The 22,418-nt window shown below is 52.9% G+C and overlaps 1 protein-coding gene across 32 annotated transcripts in view; it reads left to right on the forward strand.

Annotated features, from left to right (window-relative positions):
* PTK2 (protein tyrosine kinase 2) overlaps positions 1–22,418 on the forward strand; it is a 238,606-nt gene that overhangs the window by 180,880 nt on the left and 35,308 nt on the right. For 28 of the 32 annotated variants that reach the window (XM_047783173.1, XM_047783176.1, XM_047783177.1 and 25 more), the window contains 5 exons: positions 1,357–1,472; positions 2,252–2,352; positions 5,630–5,719; positions 8,261–8,465; positions 19,986–20,097. In XM_047783173.1, the coding sequence (XP_047639129.1) occupies positions 1,357–1,472; positions 2,252–2,352; positions 5,630–5,719; positions 8,261–8,465; positions 19,986–20,097 (624 nt within the window). Of the gene's footprint in view, positions 1–1,356; positions 1,473–2,251; positions 2,353–5,629; positions 5,720–5,811; positions 6,606–8,260; positions 8,466–17,759; positions 18,215–18,259; positions 18,455–19,594; positions 19,734–19,985; positions 20,098–22,418 lie in introns of those variants that run through there. The other 4 variants (XM_047783186.1, XM_047783189.1, XM_047783190.1 and 1 more) reach the window with 4 other exon arrangements.

Below are 22,418 nucleotides of genomic sequence, written 5' to 3' on the forward strand. Positions count from 1 at the left end.
CTTGCCCTCCCCTCCTGGCCTCCTGCTGAGTCCTGGGAGAGGGCGGGCCTGGGCCTCCCGCTTCTCGCCTCTAGGCAGCTGTGTGGCCCTCCTGCTGGGTAAACACACCCTTGACTTTGTGGTGCTGAGACCCACTGGAACTGGAACCTTCTGCAGCAGTGTGCACATTGCTTCCCTTTTGAAGGACACCAAACACAGTTTTGCTTTTTTTTTTTGTCTTTTTGTCTCTTTAGCGCTCCACCTGTGGCATGTGGAGGTTCCCAGGCTAGGGGTCTGATTGGAGCTATAGCTGCCAGCCTATGCCACAGCCACAGCTACGTCAGATCTGAGCTACGTCTGTGACCTACACCACAGCTCATGGCAACACCAGATCCTTAACCCTCTGAGCGAGGCCAGGCATCGAACCCGAAACCTCATGGTTCCAGTCAGGTTCATTTCTGCTACGCCGTGATGGGAACTCCAACACAGTTTTGCTTTTGATGAGAACTGGGGTTTTCATTTACCAGGAATCAGAGGGTGTTTAGGTCCCCCCTCCTGATGGCTTCAGCCCGCCCTTCTGTGGCAGGGGTGCTGCCTGGCGCGCCCCCCCCCCCCCCCCCGGCCCCTCTGCCTCCTCAGATGGCAGAGGTGAGTGACTGAGATTCCTCAGCCTCTCCAGTGTCTCGTCCTCCTCCGTCTCCCTTTCCAAATAAAATGCAGCATGGACGTGGTTTTTGGTTCACGTTTTTCTGCTTTCGCTTTTAGAGCATTTGCTGATTCTTCCAGCTTAAGTTGCTAATACTTCTCTCGGTGTTGGTCTGGTAGGATTAGATGTTAAATCCACCTGCCGTCTCTGCCGCTTTAGCATTTAGCTGAGTTAATCACGATGGTGGCGGTAGGGGTCTGTACGCCCTGGGGCAGAGGAGACCCTCTGGCCCCCCTTCCCTTTCACCCCCTTATGCTCAGATCTGCCCGGGTGCAGGGGGGCCCGGGCCAAGGGCAGCTGACCGTGGTGGTGGAGGAGGCTTGTTTGAACGGTGACTGGATCTTTTTGTTCTCCAACTATTACTATCTAGCAATATTTTGTACATGCTTTTATTCATTCCCCGGAAGCGTCTTTCTCTTCAGAAATTTGTCTTTAATCATGAAGATCCCAGTTTTGCAATTGGATTTCAAGCAAAGAAGGAGTCACCGTAATTTCTGAGCTGATGTGTTTCTTTCATCCCGCTTTTCTCATTAGGGTAAAATCGAAGCCCTTCTCCTAAACATGCGTTTGGAGATGGTCAGCATCATTGCTGAATGTAGTTCCCTTGCTGTTGATTTCTAGTCTGTGTCACTAATGCTTTTTCTTTTTTCTTTTGGCCACTGTTCCAAAAGCTGAGGTCGTTTCTGCAAGTAAGGAAGTACAGTTTGGATCTAGCATCTCTGATCCTGTACGCCTATCAGCTTAGCACAGCCCTCGCGTATCTAGAGAGCAAAAGATTCGTGCACAGGTGAGACCCGCCACGGAGCTGGTGAGCTGGTGAGCGGCCCAGGGCGCGGGGTTGGGAAGCAGCCTTCACTGTGCCCTTCGCCCTGAGACCCTTTCTTCCTCTCACTCTATGCCAGTGCCATGTGTGCCCAGCCCCGTGAAGTGCCATGACACAGTGGCACAGCCTGTGTGAGGGGCTTCCTCACAGGGCGTTTGAAACCGGTCAATTATTCCTTCCACAAATGCCATTGAGAGCCTGTTCATGGCACTGTGGACATACAGTGGGGCTTTTCCAGGACACCGCAGTGTCATGAGGGACCCCTGTTGGCCTTGGGCAGAATTTCTCTGCATAATCTGAGTCTCCTTTGAGTGCAAGTGAAAGAAGCCCTTGCAGTTGGTTTGCCTGGTATTGTAGTTTTGTTGTCCAGCCTGAAAACAGACTGCATCAGCGAAATCATTTCCAAGTGTCCAGAGGTAATTCCAGTGTTATTTAATGAGATGTCTAGGTAGCAGTCGGGTTACACCCCTGGTCCTGTATCCCTGCTTCTCAGTGAATGCACTTGGCCACACAGTTGTGTGAAAAGTAGCAAGTGGTTTCCTTATTTGAGAATGTGCTTTGCCGTCATTCACCATATCAGTGAGTACCTATCTGCCAAAAGTCATATATTTGAATTAAAATAATCAGAGGGTCTCTTTTTTTCAGTGTATAGTAAACCTCCTGTATATCTTTATGTAACATGGATGAGTTTGTGGGCTTTCTCCCTTGTATTAAAGTTTATTATCGAAATTCTTCCTTGTCAGGGACATTGCTGCTCGGAATGTTCTCGTATCCGCAAATGACTGCGTAAAATTGGGAGACTTTGGCTTATCCCGATACATGGAAGACAGTACTTACTACAAAGGTAAGAAGTCAGAGCAGTAAACAAGAAACAGGCTCAGAACCTTTAGTGGTTTTATCTCAAAGGAGCCATTCTGGTGTGCCCCGCTGGCTTGACGGAGGCACACGTCTCTCCTGCGGAGGAAGGCAGCCCTCTCTCGGTGGTGCCGGAGCAGTTGGTCATCCAGGACTCAGCTCCTCCCCATTAATTCACACAGATCCCGGACGTAACTGCAAGATGTAAACTGCAAGACACTTAAGGAAGAACACAGGAGTGAATCTTTTGGATCTGGGACTAGGCAGAGAGTTCTTAGACTTGACCCCAAAAACATGCAAAAGGGGGTGTTCCTGTTGTGGCTCAGCAGGTTACAAACCAGACTGGTATCCATGAGGATGCAGGTTCAGTCCTTGGCCTCGCTCAGCGGTTCCAGGATCTGGCATTGCTGTGAGATGTGGTATCGGTCGCGGATGCAGCTCTGATCCAGTGTTGCTGTGGCTGTGGTGTAGGCTGGCAGCTACAGCTCCAGTGTGACCCCTGTCCCAGGAACTTCCTTCCGTATGCCTCAGGTGTGGCCCTGAAAAGCAAAAAAAAAAAAAAAAAAAAAAAAAATGCAGAAAGGGAAAAATTGATGGTTCTTATTTCATCAAAATTAAAAAGATTTGTTCTGCAGAAGACCCAGGCAAAAAGATGAAAAGACAAACTATGGAGTGGGAGGAAATACTTGCCTACCACATACCCAGCAAAGGACAAGTACCTAGAATACAGAAAGACCTCTCCAAACTCAAGAGTAAAGGCAGGAAGGATACAGGTAGAACATGGGCAAAAGCTGTGAAGAGCACACCCACTGCAGGGGTGTTAAGATGGCACGTAAGCACTTTACCCAGGCAGACAGTGCAGACTGAGCCGTGGTGATGCTCACGCCCTCATCAGGATGGCGAAAGTGGGAGTAGTGATGACACCAGAGGCTGGCGGATGCAGAGCAAATCAGTGACGCATACATCGCCTGCGAGAATGTGAAATGGTGCAGCCACTCTGGCAAGGAGTTTTGCAGATTCTTAAAAACTCAACCTGCAGCTACCATATGACTGAATAATTGCCCTCCTCGGCGTTCCTCCCGGAGAAATGAAGCTCGCGTTCGCAGGGAACGGGTACGCGAGTGTTCACTGCAGCTCTGTTTCTAGTAGCCAGAGCCTGGAGTCAGCCCAGGTGTCCTCTGCCTCTCCTGGGGCATGCCTCCTGACTTCGGCGTCGCCCGTCTGCCAGCTCGGAGACCCTGGTCCTTTAGTTCTGGAAATGAAATCTAGCTGGTGCCACTTTTCTTAATTTTGCCCGTCTTGGAATTAAGTTGACTCGGTTCTTCAAATTATCGTTAATATTCATATTCCTAGTACTTCAGCTAAGGTTTGAATTATAAATCATGTTGTACTACTTACTACTACCATTTTATTTATTCATTTATTTATTTATTGTCTTTTGAGGGCCACACCCGTGGCACACGGAGGTTCCCAGGCTAGGGGTCGAATCAGAGCTGCAGCTGCCGGCCTGCACCACGGCCACAGCCACGCCAGATCTAAGCCGCCTCTGCGACCTACACCACAGCTCATGGCAACGCCAGATCCTTAACCCACTGGGCGAGGCCAGGGAATCAAACCTGCGTCCTCGTGGATGCAAGTCGGACTTGTTTCTGCTGAGCCACGACAGGAACCCCACTACTACCGTTTTACGGAGGCCAGTTTCTTTCTCAGTTAGTTTGACTTTTATATGGGAACAAAATGAGCCCTCGTCATACGGAGAAAACTAGTCCTGTTCATCTTATCCTGCGGCTAATGACTGTTCTCTTTCCAAAAGCTTCCTGCGAGTACTACAGCCTGATCGCTTGTTGTGTGAAAGGCAATGTCTCCGGTTGTTTACTCACTTTGGTTATGTAGTCCTTACTTTGAAAACAGCCAAGGCACTTTTCCACTTTTCTCAAATCCGTTTCGTTGTCACCTCAAATCCTGGCCAGTCCAAGTCCTAGGATTCCAGTAAAGAGCTGGTGGCCAGGACGCCACATCCTCTGGATGGTGTAAGACGGGCCGCTGACAAGGTGGCACGTTGGTTGTCCTGTCAGTAGGTGTGCATCCCGCTGGGTGTCAGGAGAGAGCCCCTCGGGGTTCTGTAGGGGAGTTTGTCGTGAGGGAGTCCGAAGCTCTGACCTCAGCTGTCGCGAAGGTGCCCAGAGTTAAGCGGAAGACAGTTAACGAAACAAATGCAATTGTCTCTTGGTGCCAAGTCTTTGAGGCGCTCCTGCTCCCCAAATCGAGTCCAGCCCCTTGACCGCGCCGCAGAGCCCAGGTCTGCCGGGGCCCTTTGGACCCGGACCTTCCCCTGCCCTGGGGTCTGCCGCGCCTTCCCTGCCCCTCCCCAGCACCCCTCCTTCTGGGGCTCCGGCCTGTGTTCAGGATCGGGGACCGCCTGCCGTGTTGGAGAAGCCCGCCGCTGCCTTTCAGAACACGAATCCCCGCAGGGCTGGTCGTCTGGGGAGGACTGTTGAGTGAGGCGGCCCGAAGGAGAGCTTCCAGGCCTCTGAGGAGTGCGCTTTCCATGCCGTCCCCCTCGCCTTCTGCACATCCCCGGGAGGGTCCGGCCAGTCCTCAGCCTCGGTGGACTCTACCTTTGCACTTGCCTCTGCTGGCTAAGCTTGGTGACTCCCCAGATCCATATACTCTCGGGTCACGTGTGGGTGTGCTCGGAGCAGTGGCAGAGCTGAGTGTCTCGACAGGTGGGCCCAGCCAGGAGGGCGACACTGAGGTGCAGGCGCCTCTGGCTCCAGGCACAGCCCAGCTCGGGCCCCTGCTCATTGTGGGGCCTCGGGCAAGTCACCCGCACATCCCAACTGCGTTTTCTAGAGGAGTCAGCCCTGGGACAAGGTTTTAGGATCCGCGGTTATAATCGGTGTGAGACGTGAATGGATACCTGTGCGTTTCTCCAGGAGCGGTGGGTTCCGTGCAGGGCAGCCGATAGCGTGTGACCAAGGCGAGTGGGAATGGAGGGGCCGGCCAGGCGTCTGCAAAGCCGGGCTCCAGCCCGCAGACTGAGGTCGGCCTGGGGGACTTGCGCGGCACGGCAGCTGGCGGCTGATACCTCCCGGTCGCCAGGGCTCCCGGCCGCCTGCCTCTCCGCTGTCGCCCCGAGTGACCGAATGTCTGGGCCCCAAACATCTCCGTCGGTCTGACATCTTCTCGGTCTAGTCTGTAGACCAAGTAGTTCAATTCTTACACAGATAACAGGGAAGTCTGACTTTCTGAACTTCCTCTTCTAGCTTCCAAAGGAAAACTGCCTATTAAGTGGATGGCTCCGGAGTCCATCAATTTTCGACGGTTTACCTCAGCTAGTGACGTGTGGATGTTTGGTGAGTATGTGAAAACATTTGTGGCGTTTTAAAATTGGAGTTCATGGATTCTGCCAAGTGCACTTAGCCCTGACCCTTCTCGGGGTCCGTAGGCTGGTCTGCCCTCCTCTGCTGGCCCCCTCATCCAGCCTCTTCTCTGGTTCCTGGGCCCCAGGAGGGGCGCGTGCTGGGCGCCCGCGCTCAGGCCTCCCACGAGCCGCCACGCTCTGCCTTGTGCTTCTCGCCGCCTCCTCGTCTCCCTCCCGGGGAGGGCCGTCCGCCTCCTCCTCTCCTTTCTCTGCTGCCTCGGTCCTTGTCTGGGAGTGCCCTCAGTGGTTCGCCTGGTTCTCCGGTACTGGGCTCACCCCCACCCACCGTCACCTCCACCCCGGAACCCGACCTCCCTCCTGACGTGTCTCTGGGCTCGAACTCGGGACGCTTCGTGCTCTGTAGCTGCTGTGCTTTGAGGTCCACTCCGTCCCCTCCCGCCTGCCCCACCACAGCCCCCGTCGTGCTCCTCCTGCTCCGAGCGCTTTCGCAGAACCCCCCGGGGGTGTCAGGGTATGGCTGTCGTCCATTCTGCTATTACTTCGGCTCCTTCATCCCACGTGGAAGCGACTCACCTTTTATTGTGAGGGACCCTCCCCCCCCCGCCCTCGTTCCACCTCCCCGGAACCCCTGTCCTGACCGCCCCTCCTCCGGGGCGCCCTGCGGAGCAGGCCCGTCTTCGCGACGTAGACCCCGTCCGCGCTTGCCCCGCTCCTTCTGTCGGACCACTCACATGCTGACCTTGTGAAGCGTCTCGTGTGCGTGCTTTCTCTGCTGGATCTTCTCCTTCCCAGGCGACGCCCTGTCAAGTTGATGTACCTTTTTTTCCTGCAAATAAAAATAACTGTGTATTCATCAAGTACGTGTTCTCATTTTCTCCTCTGCTTCCTTGCTGTTGACTTCCGACAGCCGCTCCGTGCCCTGACCCGTGTTGGGTAAAGGGAGGAACTCAGTCAACGGACAGCGGTGTGACGTGACTGGCCGAGACACTCGAGGCCAGTTGGCTTCTAATCCCAAGACCTCGCGGGTCAGCTTTGTGACCCATGGCGCTTATCCTCTCGGGGAGTTTCAAACTTCAAAGGTTCCGAGACGCCTGATTTTTCACGTTTTTCCATTTCCGGAGCTGGGGTGTGTCGCACGCCCATCGGTAGCGCTCCCAGTTGGTATCAGCTGGGGGTGTGCTTCGTGCAGTTACTCCCCTGCGCTCATGTGGACTTTGTTTGGCTCATGTTGGTGTGGTTTCTGGTCTGAGTGCGGTTAGAAGAGCTCTTTGGAAAAAGTAAAGTAACTCTCAGAGGTCACAAGGGACCGCGTTATGATTTCGTTGGCAGCATATCCCTCCCTTTTTTGCATCATATCATCAGTAGCATCTTGGATTTGATCAAATGCAGCATTTAAAGAAATATAAGGCATGAGGATTAAGGAGAGACGGGGCCAGAGGCACATTAAGGTCCCGAGAAGTGATACCGGTGTTGTTATTACCAATGATGTGTTGTAATTTCTGGTGAGAAAAGCGGAATGAAGGCCTTATTTCTGCCATACACTCTTTCCTTTGAAATTGTGGGGTTTGGGCTGATTCAAATCGAATTCCTCCTCTGGGGCACATTCCATTTTAGGTGTTAAAGACACCGAGAGTCAGCCTCTCGGCTCCAAGCACCGGTTGTAGGGGTGCACTCACCTGGGGTGGACCTGGGGCTTCCAGGGGGGAGCAGGAGTCTCACCAGTGGGCCCTGAAAGAAGAGGACTTGGGAAGGAGAACATGAAAGGCGCTGAATCCCAGAGTTTAGCACAAGCGAAGGCGCGCTGGGGCCATGTTCAGGGTGGCAGAACCGAGCGGCCAAAGTACCAGGGTTGATCAAAGCTGCTGGGAGCAAAGCACCCGTGATGCCAGCCTGCTAGAAGGGGCTCCCTTGGCCTGGGCGCATGGTCAGCGGGGTAGATGCCCGAGGACGAGTCAGCCGATTCCGGGAAGGTCTCTTGTTTCCCAGGAGAGTGCACATGGCCCTTTGAGATGACCGTGGACGAGATCGCGGCAGCCTGGGGCGGGGGGCGGGGGTGTGCAGGCTCCGGTGGGAGACGGTGGACGCCCAAGACAGCGGACCCCCATGCATCTGGGCACAGGGAGCGTAGAGGCTTTTCTTTGTTAGGCCTCAGGTCCGTTGCCATCAGCAGCAGGGTCGGCGTGCAGTGGAGCCATGTCATCCTCCCAGCTGGTTCGCGGAGCTGGGCGGTGTCTCTGCAGCTGGCAGACCATCCTCCAGGGCAGACCTCCTAGAGGAATAAGCCTCCCGGGGAAAGCACGGGGTGTGTTAATAACGCCGCGAGGTCTCATGGTTCACAGCGTATTAAATTAGCTTTCCTGTTCTTATCTGGTGACAGAGCTAATGGAGTGAAGGCGGCTCTGCCCCCGACCACGCACGCGGTGCTCCCGTGCCGGCTTGGCCGTCACCCCGCGGCGGCGCAGGGCTTGCCCTCCCCCCGCTGAGACCCCGCTGTTTCCGCTCCGCCTCGCAGGTGTGTGCATGTGGGAGATACTGATGCTCGGCGTGAAGCCCTTTCAAGGCGTGAAGAACAATGACGTCATCGGCCGCATTGAGAACGGCGAGCGGCTGCCCATGCCTCCCAACTGCCCTCCCACCCTCTACAGCCTCATGACCAAGTGCTGGGCCTACGACCCCAGCCGGCGGCCCCGCTTCACGGAGCTCAAAGCTCAGCTCAGGTAGGAGGGCGGGCCGGGCGGGGGGCAGGCCTCGCCGCTTCCCTGCAGGGCCTGGGAGCAGGCCTGTTATCTTGGGCAAACCGAATTGCCTCTGTGTTGATGTGTACTTATTAATACTTGTTCAGAGCTTAAGAAGAAGATACCTCAGGTTTTTATCAGATCTCTCTCCCCTGACTTCTGACTGGCTAGGCACGGCTCCCAGACCCGTTATGTTCGCCTCCCTGCTCCCCTCTCCACTGCCCCCTCCCACAACCCCTTCAGCGCCCTGGCACTCCACTCCAGCAGCAGCCAAGCCTCGGAAACGCACCCTGCCCGGCTCACTGCCTTTGCTGCTCCCCGCCTGGCCCCAGGGAGCCTGCATCTTCTGAATCCAGCTCCCATGTTACTTCCTCCAGGGGGCCTCCCCAGTCAGCCCCCCCAGTGAGCTCCAGAGCCAGAGTCCCCGACCAGGCCCCCTCAGCACCTCTGTAGTTACAGCCCAGACAGCCACACTACCATTCAGCTGCTCCTGCCTGGTGCCACTGTTAGACCCTCACCTCTGGTAGCTCCCAGGCCCCTGGGGGGACACGCAGGACCCCCCAACCCTGAGTGTCTGCACAGAGCTGACCCGCCCCCCCCGGCCCCGGCCAGGCTCACAGCCCTGGACGGGTGTCATTTCGTGTCATCTGGCTTGTTTCTGTAGCCCTGGCGCCGAGCTTAGGGCCAGGCCCCTGGCGCGGGCTCATCAAGTCTAGGTTGAAATGTAGTGCTTAGCAGTTAAGACCTTCTAACGTGTGTGCATGGGGAGCTTCATTCTTCAACCCGCCAGCCCATGCCGTGGTGTAATGTGCACTGTGGCGCGTGTTTTTGTGTTTGGAGTACTCCCCTGATTTTAGGGGAGTTCTAAAATGTTGCTATATTTTTGTCTTTTTCCATGAAATTACCAAATACCAGGGTCCAAAAGACCCTGGCAGCTCCTCTGGCCCAGCCTCCTCCCCCAGGGCTTGAAGCTCAGTGAGTGCCAGCCTCAGGTGGGCCCCTGCTGGGTGTTTCCCTCCAAGGAGGATGTTGGTTAGAGGAGGACAGATTCGTCCAGTCCGCAGCTGTGCTGCTTAGTGTCTGCTTTGTCCTCAGCTTGGGCCTGTGGTTCCAGGAGTGAGTGGAACCCAGCCCGCCCCCAAACGCTGAAGTCAGGCAGAGGAGCGGCGTGAGCAGTCACCGGCCATGCAGTGACCACCCCCCCTCCGGGATGTCTCCCTTCCAGGACTTCTCATGCGATGGGCCCCAGGTCTTTCTAGAACGCTTTCTTGAAGCTGCAAATCTCCAGCTCTTAATTCTCAAACAGCTTAGTAATACGAGTTGTCACATCAGAGCCAGTTTTGAACATGCTTTATTTCATGTGTTGGTCCTCTGTGACCTTTCCTCGGGATGTGATCGAGTCTGTCCTTGAAACCCCCTCTCTAACACTGGTCCCCTCGGCCCGCCTCCCGCCACCTTCTCCCCTGTGACCGAGGACCCACCGACTTGGCTCAGTACTCTTCCTGGGTGGCTTGTCTTAACCGCTCCTGTGGCTGCACTCCCCGCCTCGTCTGTCCTCGCCTGCAGACTCCTCAGCTCGGGGTCCTCCCTCGGTCCCTCGATCCCGCATAGCCCATCCGTCTCACAGGCAGGGCACATCGCAGAGGGAGAGCGACCCCTCGCACAGGACGGCTCCCAGTGGGTTCCGGCCGCTCCCTGGCTGGGGCCGGGCTTCCTTGCAGCTGCTGCTGGCCAGTGTCCTCCTTCCCCTGCTCACATCACGGCCAGCCCAACCCCCTCTCCACCGGCTGAAGTCAGTCCCACCCGCCCGCCTTCCTTGGCCTCTCCCTCCTCTGCTCTCAGACTGTCCCGAGCACCCGGTTCCTCTGGTCGTGCTTGCCCTGCGCTGCCGCAGGTGGCCGCACTCCGCTTCCAGGCAGCGCCACACACCCTGAGCACCACGTAGCTGGGCCTGGTGGCGGTCACTGGGCGAGAGGACCAAGCGCTTTTCCTGCCCTCGAGGAGCTCACAGTCTAGTACGTCTCCTCCCTACTAGACTGAAGCTCCTTGAGGACAGGGATCGTCATACTCACCTCGGGGTCGCCCGCAGCTCCAGGCCGGGGACCTGGACCCAGGGGGGAGCCACCCAGCTGCTGAGGGCATGCTTGGCACACGCGGGCCCACTTGACAGGAGCTGAAGGACTGGCTCATTAAGGCAGAGCAGCTCCAGAGCTACCCAAGATGGAGTTGTAGGACTAAATATAATTTTATACCCACACAGTATATAAAAAATCGTGTGTCTCTTTATAGTTTCTTGTGAACAATGAGCACAAGTCATTGAACACTAATTCTGTTTTGTGTTAGAAGTCGAGTTTAGCTTTGCATTTGGAACACATGTGATGTGGCTGGCACATAAGCCAAATGAAAGCTAACTTTATAATATAATAGCTGACTTAGACACTTCTGTGTAGCAGTGTGTCACAGATACTGAGTTCTTCAAAACTTTTACCATAGCCAAGATTTTAACGAAGAAATAAATTTTGGATAGGTCTTACCACAGGGCATTTAAAACTGCTCTCCAGATTTCATTCTCCTTGCCTCCTGTGAGAAATACTGCGGATAGGCTCAAATTGTTGCGGGCGCCACTTGTCCTGGCTGGGCCCTGTCCTTGTTTTTACTGTGTCATGAGCTGGCACAAGTGGCTCTCCAGCAGAGTGGTCAGGCAGAGCCGTCAGGTCCAAGGTCACACGTAGGTCCATCTCTGTGACTCAGAGCCCATCCCACTTACATCCTGTGTCTTTGCTGGTGCATGTGCTTCACCAAGAAGGAGATGAACCTTGGGGAGCCTCTTATCAAGTGTGAGAAATTCATCACTAGGAAATTGCTCCTAACAGGTACCCTGATGTTTTTTGTACTATACGGCTGATAGGTTATAAAAGTGTGCTAAATGATTCTTTGAATGAAAAAAATGAGAGTTTCCATCGTGGTGCGGCAGAAACGAATCCAACCAGGAACCATGAGGTTGAGGGTTCAATCCCTGGCCTTGTGCACTGGGTTAAGGATCTGGCATTGCCGTGAGCTGTGGTGTAGGTCGCAGACACATCGCAGATCCCGCGTGGCTGTAGCTGTAGCTGTAGCTATGGTATAGGCTGGTGGCTACAGCTCTGATTAGACCCCTAGCCTGGGAACCTCCATATTCTGAGGGTGCAGCCCTAAAAAGCAAGATGCAAAAAAGGAGAGAAAAAGAAAAAAAAAAATCACTTAATCCCTAGCAAATTCAGTTAGTTCTTTGGTATATTCTATGCCAAAGAAACTGCAGTAAGCAGCTTTAGCATTTATTCTTTTGGAGCTTTTTTTTTTTTTTTTTAATTTATTTTGCTTTTTAGGGCTACACCCTCGGCTTATGGAAGTTCCCAGGCTAGGGGTCCAATCAGAGCTACAGCTGCTGGCCTACACCACAGCCACAGCAACGTGGGATCCAAGCCACATCTTGACCTATATTGCAGCTTGCAGCAATGCTGGATCCATAACCCACTAATCAAGGCCAGGGATTGAACCTGCATCCTCGTGGAGACTGTGTTGGGTTCTTAAGTCACTGAGCCACAATGGGAATTCCTCAGGGAAATATTTTAATATGTTGTTTCTTAAATCCTTTTGAGACAAATGAGGACAGTAAACAAAGTTATCAGTTTAAAGTTTGGAACCCCAGGAGTTCCCGTCGTGGCACAGTGGTTCACGAATCCGACTAGGAACCATGAGGTGGCGGGTTCGGTCCCTGGCCTCGCTCAGTGGGTTAAGGATCCGGCGTTGCCGTGAGCTGTGGTGTAGGTTGCGGACGCTCCTCGGATCCTGCGTTGCTGTGGCTCTGGCGTAGGCCGGTGGCTGCAGCTCTGATTAGACCCCTAGCCTGGGAACCTCCACATGCCGCAGGAAGCAGCCCTAGAAAAGGCAAAAAGACAAAAAAAAAAAGAAAGAAAGAAAGAAAGAAAGAAAAAATAAAGTTTGGAACCTAATTTTTGTATTTTTAAAAGCTTTTTATTGACATGCAACGGCGTGAACATACAAACATGCCAAGATGTAAACAGCTCATTGAATTTCCACAGATTGGGCGCTCTCACGTAACCAGCATCCAGAATAAGAAAACAGTGTCCCCCGTAGCCCAGAACCCCCCAGATGCCCCTTTCCCAGTTACTCTTCACCCTCCGAGGGCACCCACTCGCCCAAGACTGGTTCCGTCTGGTTTTGAGCTTTATGTAAGTGGTATCATTCGGTGTGTACTGTGTTGCTTGTGGTTTATTCTGCTCCGCATCTAGTCCGAGACCCTCTGTATCAATCAGGCCCATCCTCGGCCGTCCGCGTTCCTGTGTGGCCTTCCGCCTGTGCACACAGCCTGCTTCCTCCCTTCTGCCGTTGGTGACGGTGGAACGCTTTTCACCTGGGCCCCAACGGGACCGTTGCTGGAAGGCCGTAATAGACGTGTCTTTTGGTGAGCACGTGTACAAGAATTTCCAGTGACTGCACACCCAGGAGTCAGCAGGACATGAGTTGAGCTTCAAAACCCAGCATCCTCTGCGTGCTTTCTGCTGGCACACTTCGTGCCGTTGAGCGTCCGCGCATCGTTTCCTCTTAACCCTCACGGTCTCGGTTGACATAGGTAATACTGTCATCATCCGGCTTATACGTGAGGAAACAGAAGCTGAGGTTAGGCCGCCGACCTGGGGTCAGAGAGCCGGGACTCAGGGCAAGTCCACCTGGGCCCAGGCGCCAGCTGTCAGCCTCGTGCTCTGCACGGCGATTTGAGACATGGTTCCGGGTCAGTGAGTGCTCCATCCTACGATTATGGCTGGTGGGCAAGTCGTCAATATTGCTTAGTTTAAAAGGAAAAAGGAAAAGAGAAAAACATACTGTTACAAGGAATCCTTGCAGCTGGTGGTCTTTTGGTTTGCTTTGTTTTTTTGCTTTTTAGGGCCACATTTGCAGCATATGGAGGTTCTCAGGCTAGGGGTTGAATCAGAGCTGCAGCTGCCAGCCTGCACCACGGCCACAGCAATGCTGGATCCAAGCCTCATCTGCAACCTACACCACAGCTCATGGCAACACTGGATCCCCAACCCACTGAGTGTGGCCAGGTTGCCAACTGCTTAGCCACAATGGGAACTCCCAGCTGGTTTTCTTAACCTCTGCTTGAGTGTCAACCAAAGGAGGTCAGAGGAGAGCAGTTCAGAAAATTCGGGATGTTGGGAAGTTTGGGAGGGTGGCAGAGTCTCTCCAGGGGCCTTGAGACAAGGCCTCTGCTCCAGCTTTGGCCCCAGGGGGTGGGGGTAGGTGGTGTTTGTTTATCATAAGTTAATATTATCGTGTTTGCCTCTTTACTTTATCATACAAGGCTGGCCTACAGCACAGCCACAGCCACGCCAGGTCTGAGCCACATCTGCAACCTACACCACAGCTCACGGCAACGCTGGATCCTTAACCCACTGAGCGAGGCCAGGGGTGTTGAAGCTGAGTCCTCATGGATGCTAGTCAGATTCATTTCCACTGAGCCACAACAGGAACTTCCTGGTTATTTGAATTTTAAAATGTAGGCTATCGTTATCAAGATACCAGAATGCCAGGCACCTCTTTTGGACATTTTGTGGATGTCTTACGGACATCTTCTGTACGCTTTATTAAAATATCCTTTTGCTTCTTCATTGATCGTAAAATGTGAACTCTAGATTTAAGGCTCTAGGTTTAATCAATAACATGAGGTTATTTGTGCTTCCTCTCTGGGTGTTTTAAAGTGGCTTTGTATCTGCTTACAGAGTTCCTTTCAGAGGTGGTGTCTCACCCCCTCCTTAGCCATCACACCAGGCTTTTCCTTTTTGTTGCCTCCTGTTGGGCCCCGATGTGATCGAGAAGAGGAACCTGTTTCTCCCTGTATTTACATCTTAAAATGGTCCTTTGGTTTTTGTCCTTAGCCTTCCAAGTAATAAAAAGTCAATCTAAATTTAATAGGAATTTAATGTAAAATTTAAGTAGTTGCCACAAAAAATTATGTCCCACCATTCCTTATCTGCGGATAAACCTTACCCTCCTTGGGCCTCATACACGCCTTTACAGGTGCATCTCTATTGTAGCTTCACCTCCACAATTAGTCTTTGTGTGAAGTAAACAAATGTCTGGTGTGATTTAAACTAGCCTTTCATAAAGATTAGCAGTTTGTACTTAGATGGCTTCACAGATCATTTGCATGTAATTATCGTGCTGATTTCACAATAATTCTTAAGGATGAGCTGCTGTTGCCCTTTTCACTTAAGGATCCCAAGGCTTGGAAAACCCCTGTGGCTTGCCGGGGATCACACCCCTGACAGTGAGCAGGTCCCAGGTCCTGGGCCCTTTTGCCCTCGAAGGCCACGGCCAGCGCGCCTCCCTTCTCCACCACCAGGTGGAGCACTGACCGCCTCCCCAGCCCCTCTGTGCCCTGTCCCGCCCCGCACTTGTCTTATCTGTAGAGAGAGCTTGGACCAGGTGACGTTCACACTTCACCATCCCTAAGTTTCCCCGAACGCCACCCTCGGAGCCCACGTGAAATCCTCAGACCCATCCGGCAGCTGCCGTGATTCCTCCCCTTCAGTTCTGTCTCTGGCACCGTTTGCTTTTCTTTCTAGTTGTTCTTAATGCTCTTCACTGGACTTTTGTCTCCAGGGTCGTTATCCCTAAAAACATCAGGGACACGTGGAGCAGGCAGGAATGTCTGTCTCGCTGTCTGGACAGTGAAGGCCAGTGGCTGCAGGTGGCTCGTCTCCTTATTTACAGAGGGTGGCACGATGAGGTTGGGTGAGGCATGCAGGGCCGTGTGACACAAGTGACTCCATGTGGGTTATGGCTGCACACCCAGGCTTGGCTGGGAGAGCAGCAGTCCCCTGTGGTTGGGCTGTTGGTTCTTGGTGAAGAGCGTTTGGCACATGGAGCCACCAGCTTAGCTTCTGCACCTCTTTCTTCCTCTGAACCCCCCAGATTTGCATTTTAGAAATACCTTTGCATTATATTTTTATCACGACTGCTCTAAATGTTACAGTATACCTTTGAGAGTGGGCTATATTTTAATGTTTATTTGCATATCAAGTAATTTTGGATTACGCCCTAGTCATTGTGACTGATAGGTTGCAGAAATTCTCGATTCAGTATTATTCCTCTGAAGGGTGGTTGGTTGGCTTCAGTAGGCAGCTAACTTAGCTCTTCTCAGATCGCAAGCTCTCTCTCCATTCTGTGAGCTCCCGTCTCAATTCAGCTGAGTGCCGCCTCAGCCGGGCTGCCTGGAGCCTGCCCACAGTGCCTGGTACCAGGGTCAGCCAGAGCTTCAGGCAGAACTCAGACTCGGAATCTGAGGTACCCTCTCCCTGGCTCTCTTTCTCCTGGGATTTTCCCGCTCCCCTTCTACCAGCCGTGACGTCCCCAAGTCAGTCATCTGGATCTTCAAACCAGTAGGACTGAGGCCCACTTTCTGGCTAATGACCCTGAAGAAGTGGAGTCTGGCTCTATGCCATGCCCTTGCTCCCAGTGTCACCTCCCTCCAGAACCTGACTGCTTGGGGCTGTTCTTCTGTGCTGACATAGAGCTGTTTCTCATGTCCTAGTCCAGAGTTGCTCTCTGCAAGAGGGTTGGTCACATTGGAGCTTCTCAAACTTGCCAGATTTTTGTATTTTTAAAGTAAGATTTTAAAGAATTATAGATTTAAAATTTTCTTCAGAGTAAGTTTTTTATTTGTTTGTTTGTTTTTATGGCCACACCCACGGCATATGGAAATTCCCAGGCCAGGGACTGAATCCGAGACACAGCTGCTACAGCAATGCCAGATCCTTTAACCCACTGCCCCAGGCATGGGATCAAATCCCCGCCTCCACAGTGACCCAGGCCACTGCAGTCTGATTCTTATCCCAATCTGACTAGTAACCATGACGACACAGGTTCGATCCCTGGCCCTGCTCGGTGGGTTAAGGATCTGGCCTTGCTGTGGCTCTGGCGTAGGCCAGCGGCTACAGCTCTGATTCAACCCCTAGCCTGGGAACCTCCATATGCCGCGGGAGCGGCCCTAAAAACAGAAGAGAGGGAGAAAGAAAAGAAAAATTTTAGTAGAAATCTCTTTTAAATAATTTTGCAGTGTGTGACACCCCAGCCAAACAAAAGCGCCTGTTGCCTGCAGCTCGAGGTGCATAATCCATAGGGAGAGGTCCGGCTCCGGTGTGTTCGGGAGAGAGATGTCGGCAGATCCGCGAGAGGAAAGAACGGGTGGGGAGGCCCTGCTGTAGCACCGCCGTCCCCGCCGCTCGCAAGTACACTGTCCCAGCTCTGTCTTAAGCCTCCAGACTTGTTTTCTGCAAAGATACCAAGGGGGTTTTTTTGTTAAAAGGTCAATTCCATTCCTTTGCGGTGAGGCAATGTTGGATGATTATAAGAGGTCATGTTTCACAGCTGGCGCTCCCACGAACTTGCCAGAACAAGCCTTTTCCCTCGTGGCTTTTTTTTTGTCATCCAATTTCTTGCTATTCTTTCTCTGGATATTTTCTAAATTAGCTTAAGTGGCTCTGAACCTAGACTGATTTTCTGTCCAAAGCAAATTTTGTGATGTCATCATAAAATTATTATGTTTAGGTGATCAAAATCCAGTTTGTTTGTTTGTTTTTAAGTTATTAAAACATAATAGAAGTGTTTTTAGTTTCAAAGAAAAGGATAGTAATATGATCACGCTTAGGAAAAGGGCCACCAACATGAAATAGATTTTGAAAAAAAAAAAAGCAGATAATAGTACAGAACTAAATACCGTTCCTGAACAGCCTTACCCTGATTCTTCGTCTGCTTTATTTCTCATCTTAGACTGAGGGGGACAGACAGAGTCGTCCTCCCTGATGAGTGAGGACACAGGGCGAAAGGGGCCTGGCTGTGCCTCGCCCGGCTCAGCAGAGGTGCAGCTCCTAGCCGGCGTCCTTCCTCCTGCGGCGGCAGGAGCAGCTTGATGTCACCCACTCAGGACCCGCTGCCCCTTCGCCCCCTAAAGCGCCTCTGTGTGGGAGACTGGCTTGTGTGTCTTAGCTGGGCCTGGAAGCGCAGAAGCTATTGGACCACTTTCTTGCTGTCTGTGAAAGTAGCTCAGAAGCGAAATCACATCTTGTCGCTCAGAACAGAGATTTGACGAGACTTCTCTGCACCAGCCTGTTAGAGCCTGAGAGAGCAGACATCGCCGAGGAAAAGCAGGCAGGGCACACTTACGTTTTCATGTCCTTTTCCTCTGAATTGACTGTTTTGACTATTTTTCTTCTCAAGTGAGAGAAGTGAAAAATGAAACTAACATCAGATAAATACTCCTTTTCCCTGTTCTTGATTCTCTTCCTCGATGGGGCTCCTGGATGAGCAAAGAATGAGGCCCCCAGGTCTGATGTGGTAACTGACAAGCCTTCTTCGCCTTTATTGTTCCATCTGTTTGCGAGCTGGAGACTCAGAAGAAGCCACCATCCCAGGAAGACACACGACGAGGGCCCGTGGCCAGTTCCCATGAGGCAGCTAAAAGCTTTCAAACGGAATGTATTGCTACTAAAAATATTTGTAGTTTGGGAAAATATGTTTCAATTTGACCTCCTTGACCCTCCGCACATTCTGGGTTTTTTTCCTCTGGGTTCCTCAGCAGCCGTACGGAGAAAAGGCCAGAAGTGCTTCCACGTACACTCTTACTCCGTCTCTGGAACAGTCTTCCCAGTGTAAAAGCAGATTACTTTGTGAGTTCTGGATATGCCTGACAGCGCTGAGCAGCACAGCGAGGTTTCTCAGAAGCATGTTGCTGTGCTATTTGGGGTTGCTTCCCGGTCATCCCAGCGTTGGTGCTTTAAGGGACAAGACGGGCGAGTTGTGTTAGAAAGAAGCAGGCTGAAGGCTTGTCTCCTGCCGCTGACAGGAGAAACTGGATCCAAGTCCAGCAGCCGTGGGAAGCTTGCCGTCAGGCAGTGAGATAACAGGTGGTAGGTGGGGCAGCGTTGGGACAGCAGAGGCAGTCGGCCGGGGGGGCGGGGGGGGGGGGCGGTGAGTGTGCGTGGACGGAGCCGGGAGGGGGCGTCTCCTGGCGACAGGGTGTTTGTGGGAGAGAGTCACCTTCAGAAAGGGTGGCCCCTGCCCAGAACAGCCTTAGGGCCACAACTGTCTCAGATGGCGTTCCCGCTGCCTTGAAGAGTATGTCACCCTTGGCCTTCTCATATCCGGCCTCTGTTGAAACAAGCTGAAGAACTTGGAAATAAGGACTTTTTTTTTTTTTTTTTTTTTTTTGCTTTTTGAGGGCCATACCTGCAGCATATGGAGATTTCCAGGCTAGGGGGCGAATCGGAGTTACAGCTGCCGTCCTGCACTGCAGCTCATAGCAGCACTGGATCCTTAACCCACTGCGTGAGGCCGGAGATCAAGCCCAAGTCCTCACAGAGACTAGTTGGGTTCATTTCCACTGAGCCACAACAGGCTCTCCAGCGACAATTTTTTTACCTTGATTTTTTTTCTTGATTTGTATGGATTTGTTTAAAACTACAAACCTTTGGGAATTCTGATTTGGGGTCTGTTACTAATTTTGAAGGCCAGGTGATAGCAGGGCATGGGAGAAGTCCCTTCTCAGGCCAGGGCCTGCATGGACCACTGCTCCCCAAGGCCTGCACTCCTTGGTGGGGGGTGACTGGTCAGTGGCCAGGCTCCCATCATGGTGACAGGCGGCTCTCTTGTCATCACCCAGGCGTGTTGTGATCCGGGGTTGCTGGTGCTGGGTCTCAGGGCAAAAGCCACACAGATGGGCGTTCACAACCTGTTTCAACAAGACCCGGGGCCCGAGTCCCAAGGGTGCGGGCCCAGTGAGCACTGGGCAGTGGCGGTGCCACCACGGCTGTCACTGCGGTTACGGTTTTGTGGTGTCTTCTCCAGGATCACCTGCATGGAGTGAGAGGAGCCCCAGATCGTGTTTTGAGGAGGGGGTGGACTCTTTGGGCTAGATTTTGCTTTTCTCGAAAGTGCTGACAGGCTCATTGAGGAAAACCTTCCCTTTCCTTTGAACGCAGCAGAGCCCTCCCTCCGCGGCCGAGGCCGGCTTTGCGAGGGGGCGGTCCGGGGCGGTTCCTCGGCGCGCTCTGCGCCTTGGGACGCGGAGCTGGGACCCAGCTTGGCCGGCGGGAGGTGGCGGGAGAGGAGGGGCGGCGAGTCGCCGGCGGTGGCGGGCAGTGCTGCTGCCGGTCTTCCTGATGAGATCAAGTGCTGGTTAAAGTGAAAGTTAGTGGGCGAGGTGTCGCCGCTGGGTCACCTGATGCGGTGCCGTTGGGAGGCTGTCCTGAGCCCCTGTGTGCTTGAGAACGTGCTGTCTGCAGTTTCCCGGCCCTGAGCCACCGCCCAGGGGACTGCGGGGAGCTCAGATCCCCTCCCCACTGTGGCCGCCGGCGGCCGCGCTGCTCCTGGACGGATCGGGGTGGGGCTGCCGCATTCCCTCCCTGTCAGCCCCGCTCATGCCCTGTGTTGTCTCTCTAGCACCATCCTGGAGGAAGAGAAGGTGCAGCAGGAAGAGCGGATGAGGATGGAGTCCAGACGACAGGTCGCAGTGTCCTGGGACTCCGGAGGGTCCGACGAAGCGCCGCCCAAGGTAGCGAAGCCCCCCTCCCACATTTGGCCTCGCAGGGGTTCACTCCGGGGCTTTAAGGTCCGGGCAGCTGCTGGCTGTGGGAGAAGAGTCCTTACAGCTTTTGTTTCCAATCTGCTCCACTGTGGGCGGCCCTTCTGTTCCTAATTTGCATTTCACCTGGGCGACAGGATTAGATGAGATCCTCACACCCCACCCTGCCCCCACCCCCATGATCAGACCCAAGCAGTTGCCTGCTTTGGGGAGGTTTCTCTCTGCTGGGTGTCAGGGACCTTACAGGTGATCAAGCCAAGGCTGAAACACCAGCTGAACCACAACCAGGCCATGAACGCTTCACATTTCGCTTTATTTTACATTTAGTTGAAATGAGTCAACTTCTATCTGACCCTGTTACTTCTGGGTTTTGTCTTTTGCTGAGAAGCTCATGCACCTTTCCTGCTTTTTCTCTCATCTGGCTGGTGGCTGGGCTGTCAGTGTGGGAACAGACACGCATTGCACCTGCTTGTTGAGATCTGCTGGCGTCCTCTGTCCCCACAGCCTCCGGGAGGCGGCCAGAGCTGGGGCTGGACACGGTCAGCCCTTAAGCACTCTCCCCAGATTAGAATTCTTTGTTCTCCATTTGCTTTTGGCAGGTTGGTATTTTCATATACTGGCTTACTTGCCACCAGTAATCCAGTTCAGGCCATTTTCTGGACAAGAAATAGGTGGTAGGCTTTTGTGCAGTTAATAGTTATCTGCTATTTGATATTTGACTAGCTAAGAATACATTAAAGGAACTTTGATGGTTCTTCTTTTGCTTTTTGAAAAGGGTTCAGAAATCTAACACAAAGCGCTGTGTAAATATCATACCCAATGGGGTTTTTTTTTGGTTGGTTGGTTGGTTTTTGCATTTTAGGGCCATATTCACAGCATATGGAGGTTCCCAGGCTAAAGATCAAATCAGAGCTGCAGCTGCCAGCCTGCACCATAGCCACAGCAACTCAGGATCCGAGCTGCGTCTGCAACCTACACCACAGCTCATGGCAATGCTGGATCCTTAACCCACTGAGCGAGGCCAGGGATCGAACCAGCGTCCTCATGAATCCTAGTTGGGTTTGCTAACCACTGAGCCATGAAGGGAAATCCCTATACCCAGTTTTTTTTATCATGATGCCTCAAAGCTTATATTTCCTTGGCCAGTGTTTTAAACTATACTTCAGTAATACTGTTACACATTTTAAATGAACACAGGTGGAGTTCCATGAGGTTGCAGGTTCAATCCCTGGCCTCCCTCAGTGGATTAAGGATCCGGCATTGCCGTGAGCTGTGGTGTAGGTTGCAGACTTGGCTCAGATCCCAAGTTGCTGTGGCTGTGGTGTAGGCCGGTGGCTACAGCTCCGATTAGACCCCTAGCCTGGGAACCTCCATGTGCAGCAGTTGCGGCCCTAAAAAGCAAAAAATAAAAATAAACTAAATAAAGCGAACACAGGCGATTGACCCAATTCTTCAGAATTTTAGAGGAGAAGGGTTCGGTGGTCTGGCTTCCTCAACCAGTGGGAAAACTGAGGCACAGAGGTGGGCCATGTCGTCTGTTCTGAAGTTGTCACTCTGTGCCTGTTAGTGATGAGACCACAGCCTTTCTCGGGCTCTCCTAATTTAACAGCCACAACAGCAAATCTTGTTACCTGCCCAAAGCCAGGAACCCCCGAGCCCATCACTACAGCTTCACCCTTGTATGTGCAGACTTGCCTGTTCCTTCACTCAGTGCAGCAAAGTAGGTCATGCTGGAGGCAGGAGGGTCTCGGTGTTAATTTCTCAGACCTGGAAGCCTAGTGGGTCTGCTCGCAGGCGGCTCGCTCTCTGTGAAGTAAGGATGTCAGTGCCCCCTTCCTCTTACGGGTGCTGTGAAGACTCAATGAGGGCGCGCCGCACTTTGTCCGTCCCCAAAGCACAGATGACGTAGCAGTCCCCTAAAACGCACAGTATAAAGGGGCTTTTCCTGTGTATCAGTCTGTATGACTTTTAGTCATTTCTGTGTGGCTCAGTTTTGAAAGCTGTGATATTTGAAAGCCCTCTGCTCTGGCTCCGGGCTGGGCAGAGGTGGGGGTGGCTAGGCGTCTTTGTTTTACAAAGGCGAGTTCTGCTTCAGTTTTACGTGTCTTTACATTTCTTTCTTTGAGGTGTTTTCAAAGTTTTGCAGCTCTTTTCTGCGATCAGAGACTATTCTACCCTTGAAAGCAGACTGCACGCCTCTGCCCGTTGCTGCTAGTTACTGTTCTCTTGGCGTGAACTGCCCCTTTCACTGTGTGTTGTCCAAGGCTGGGCTCGCCCTGCACAGATTGGCT

Source organism: Phacochoerus africanus, chromosome 6 (genome assembly GCF_016906955.1).
Source record: "Phacochoerus africanus isolate WHEZ1 chromosome 6, ROS_Pafr_v1, whole genome shotgun sequence".
Taxonomy (NCBI): Eukaryota; Metazoa; Chordata; class Mammalia; order Artiodactyla; family Suidae; genus Phacochoerus; species Phacochoerus africanus.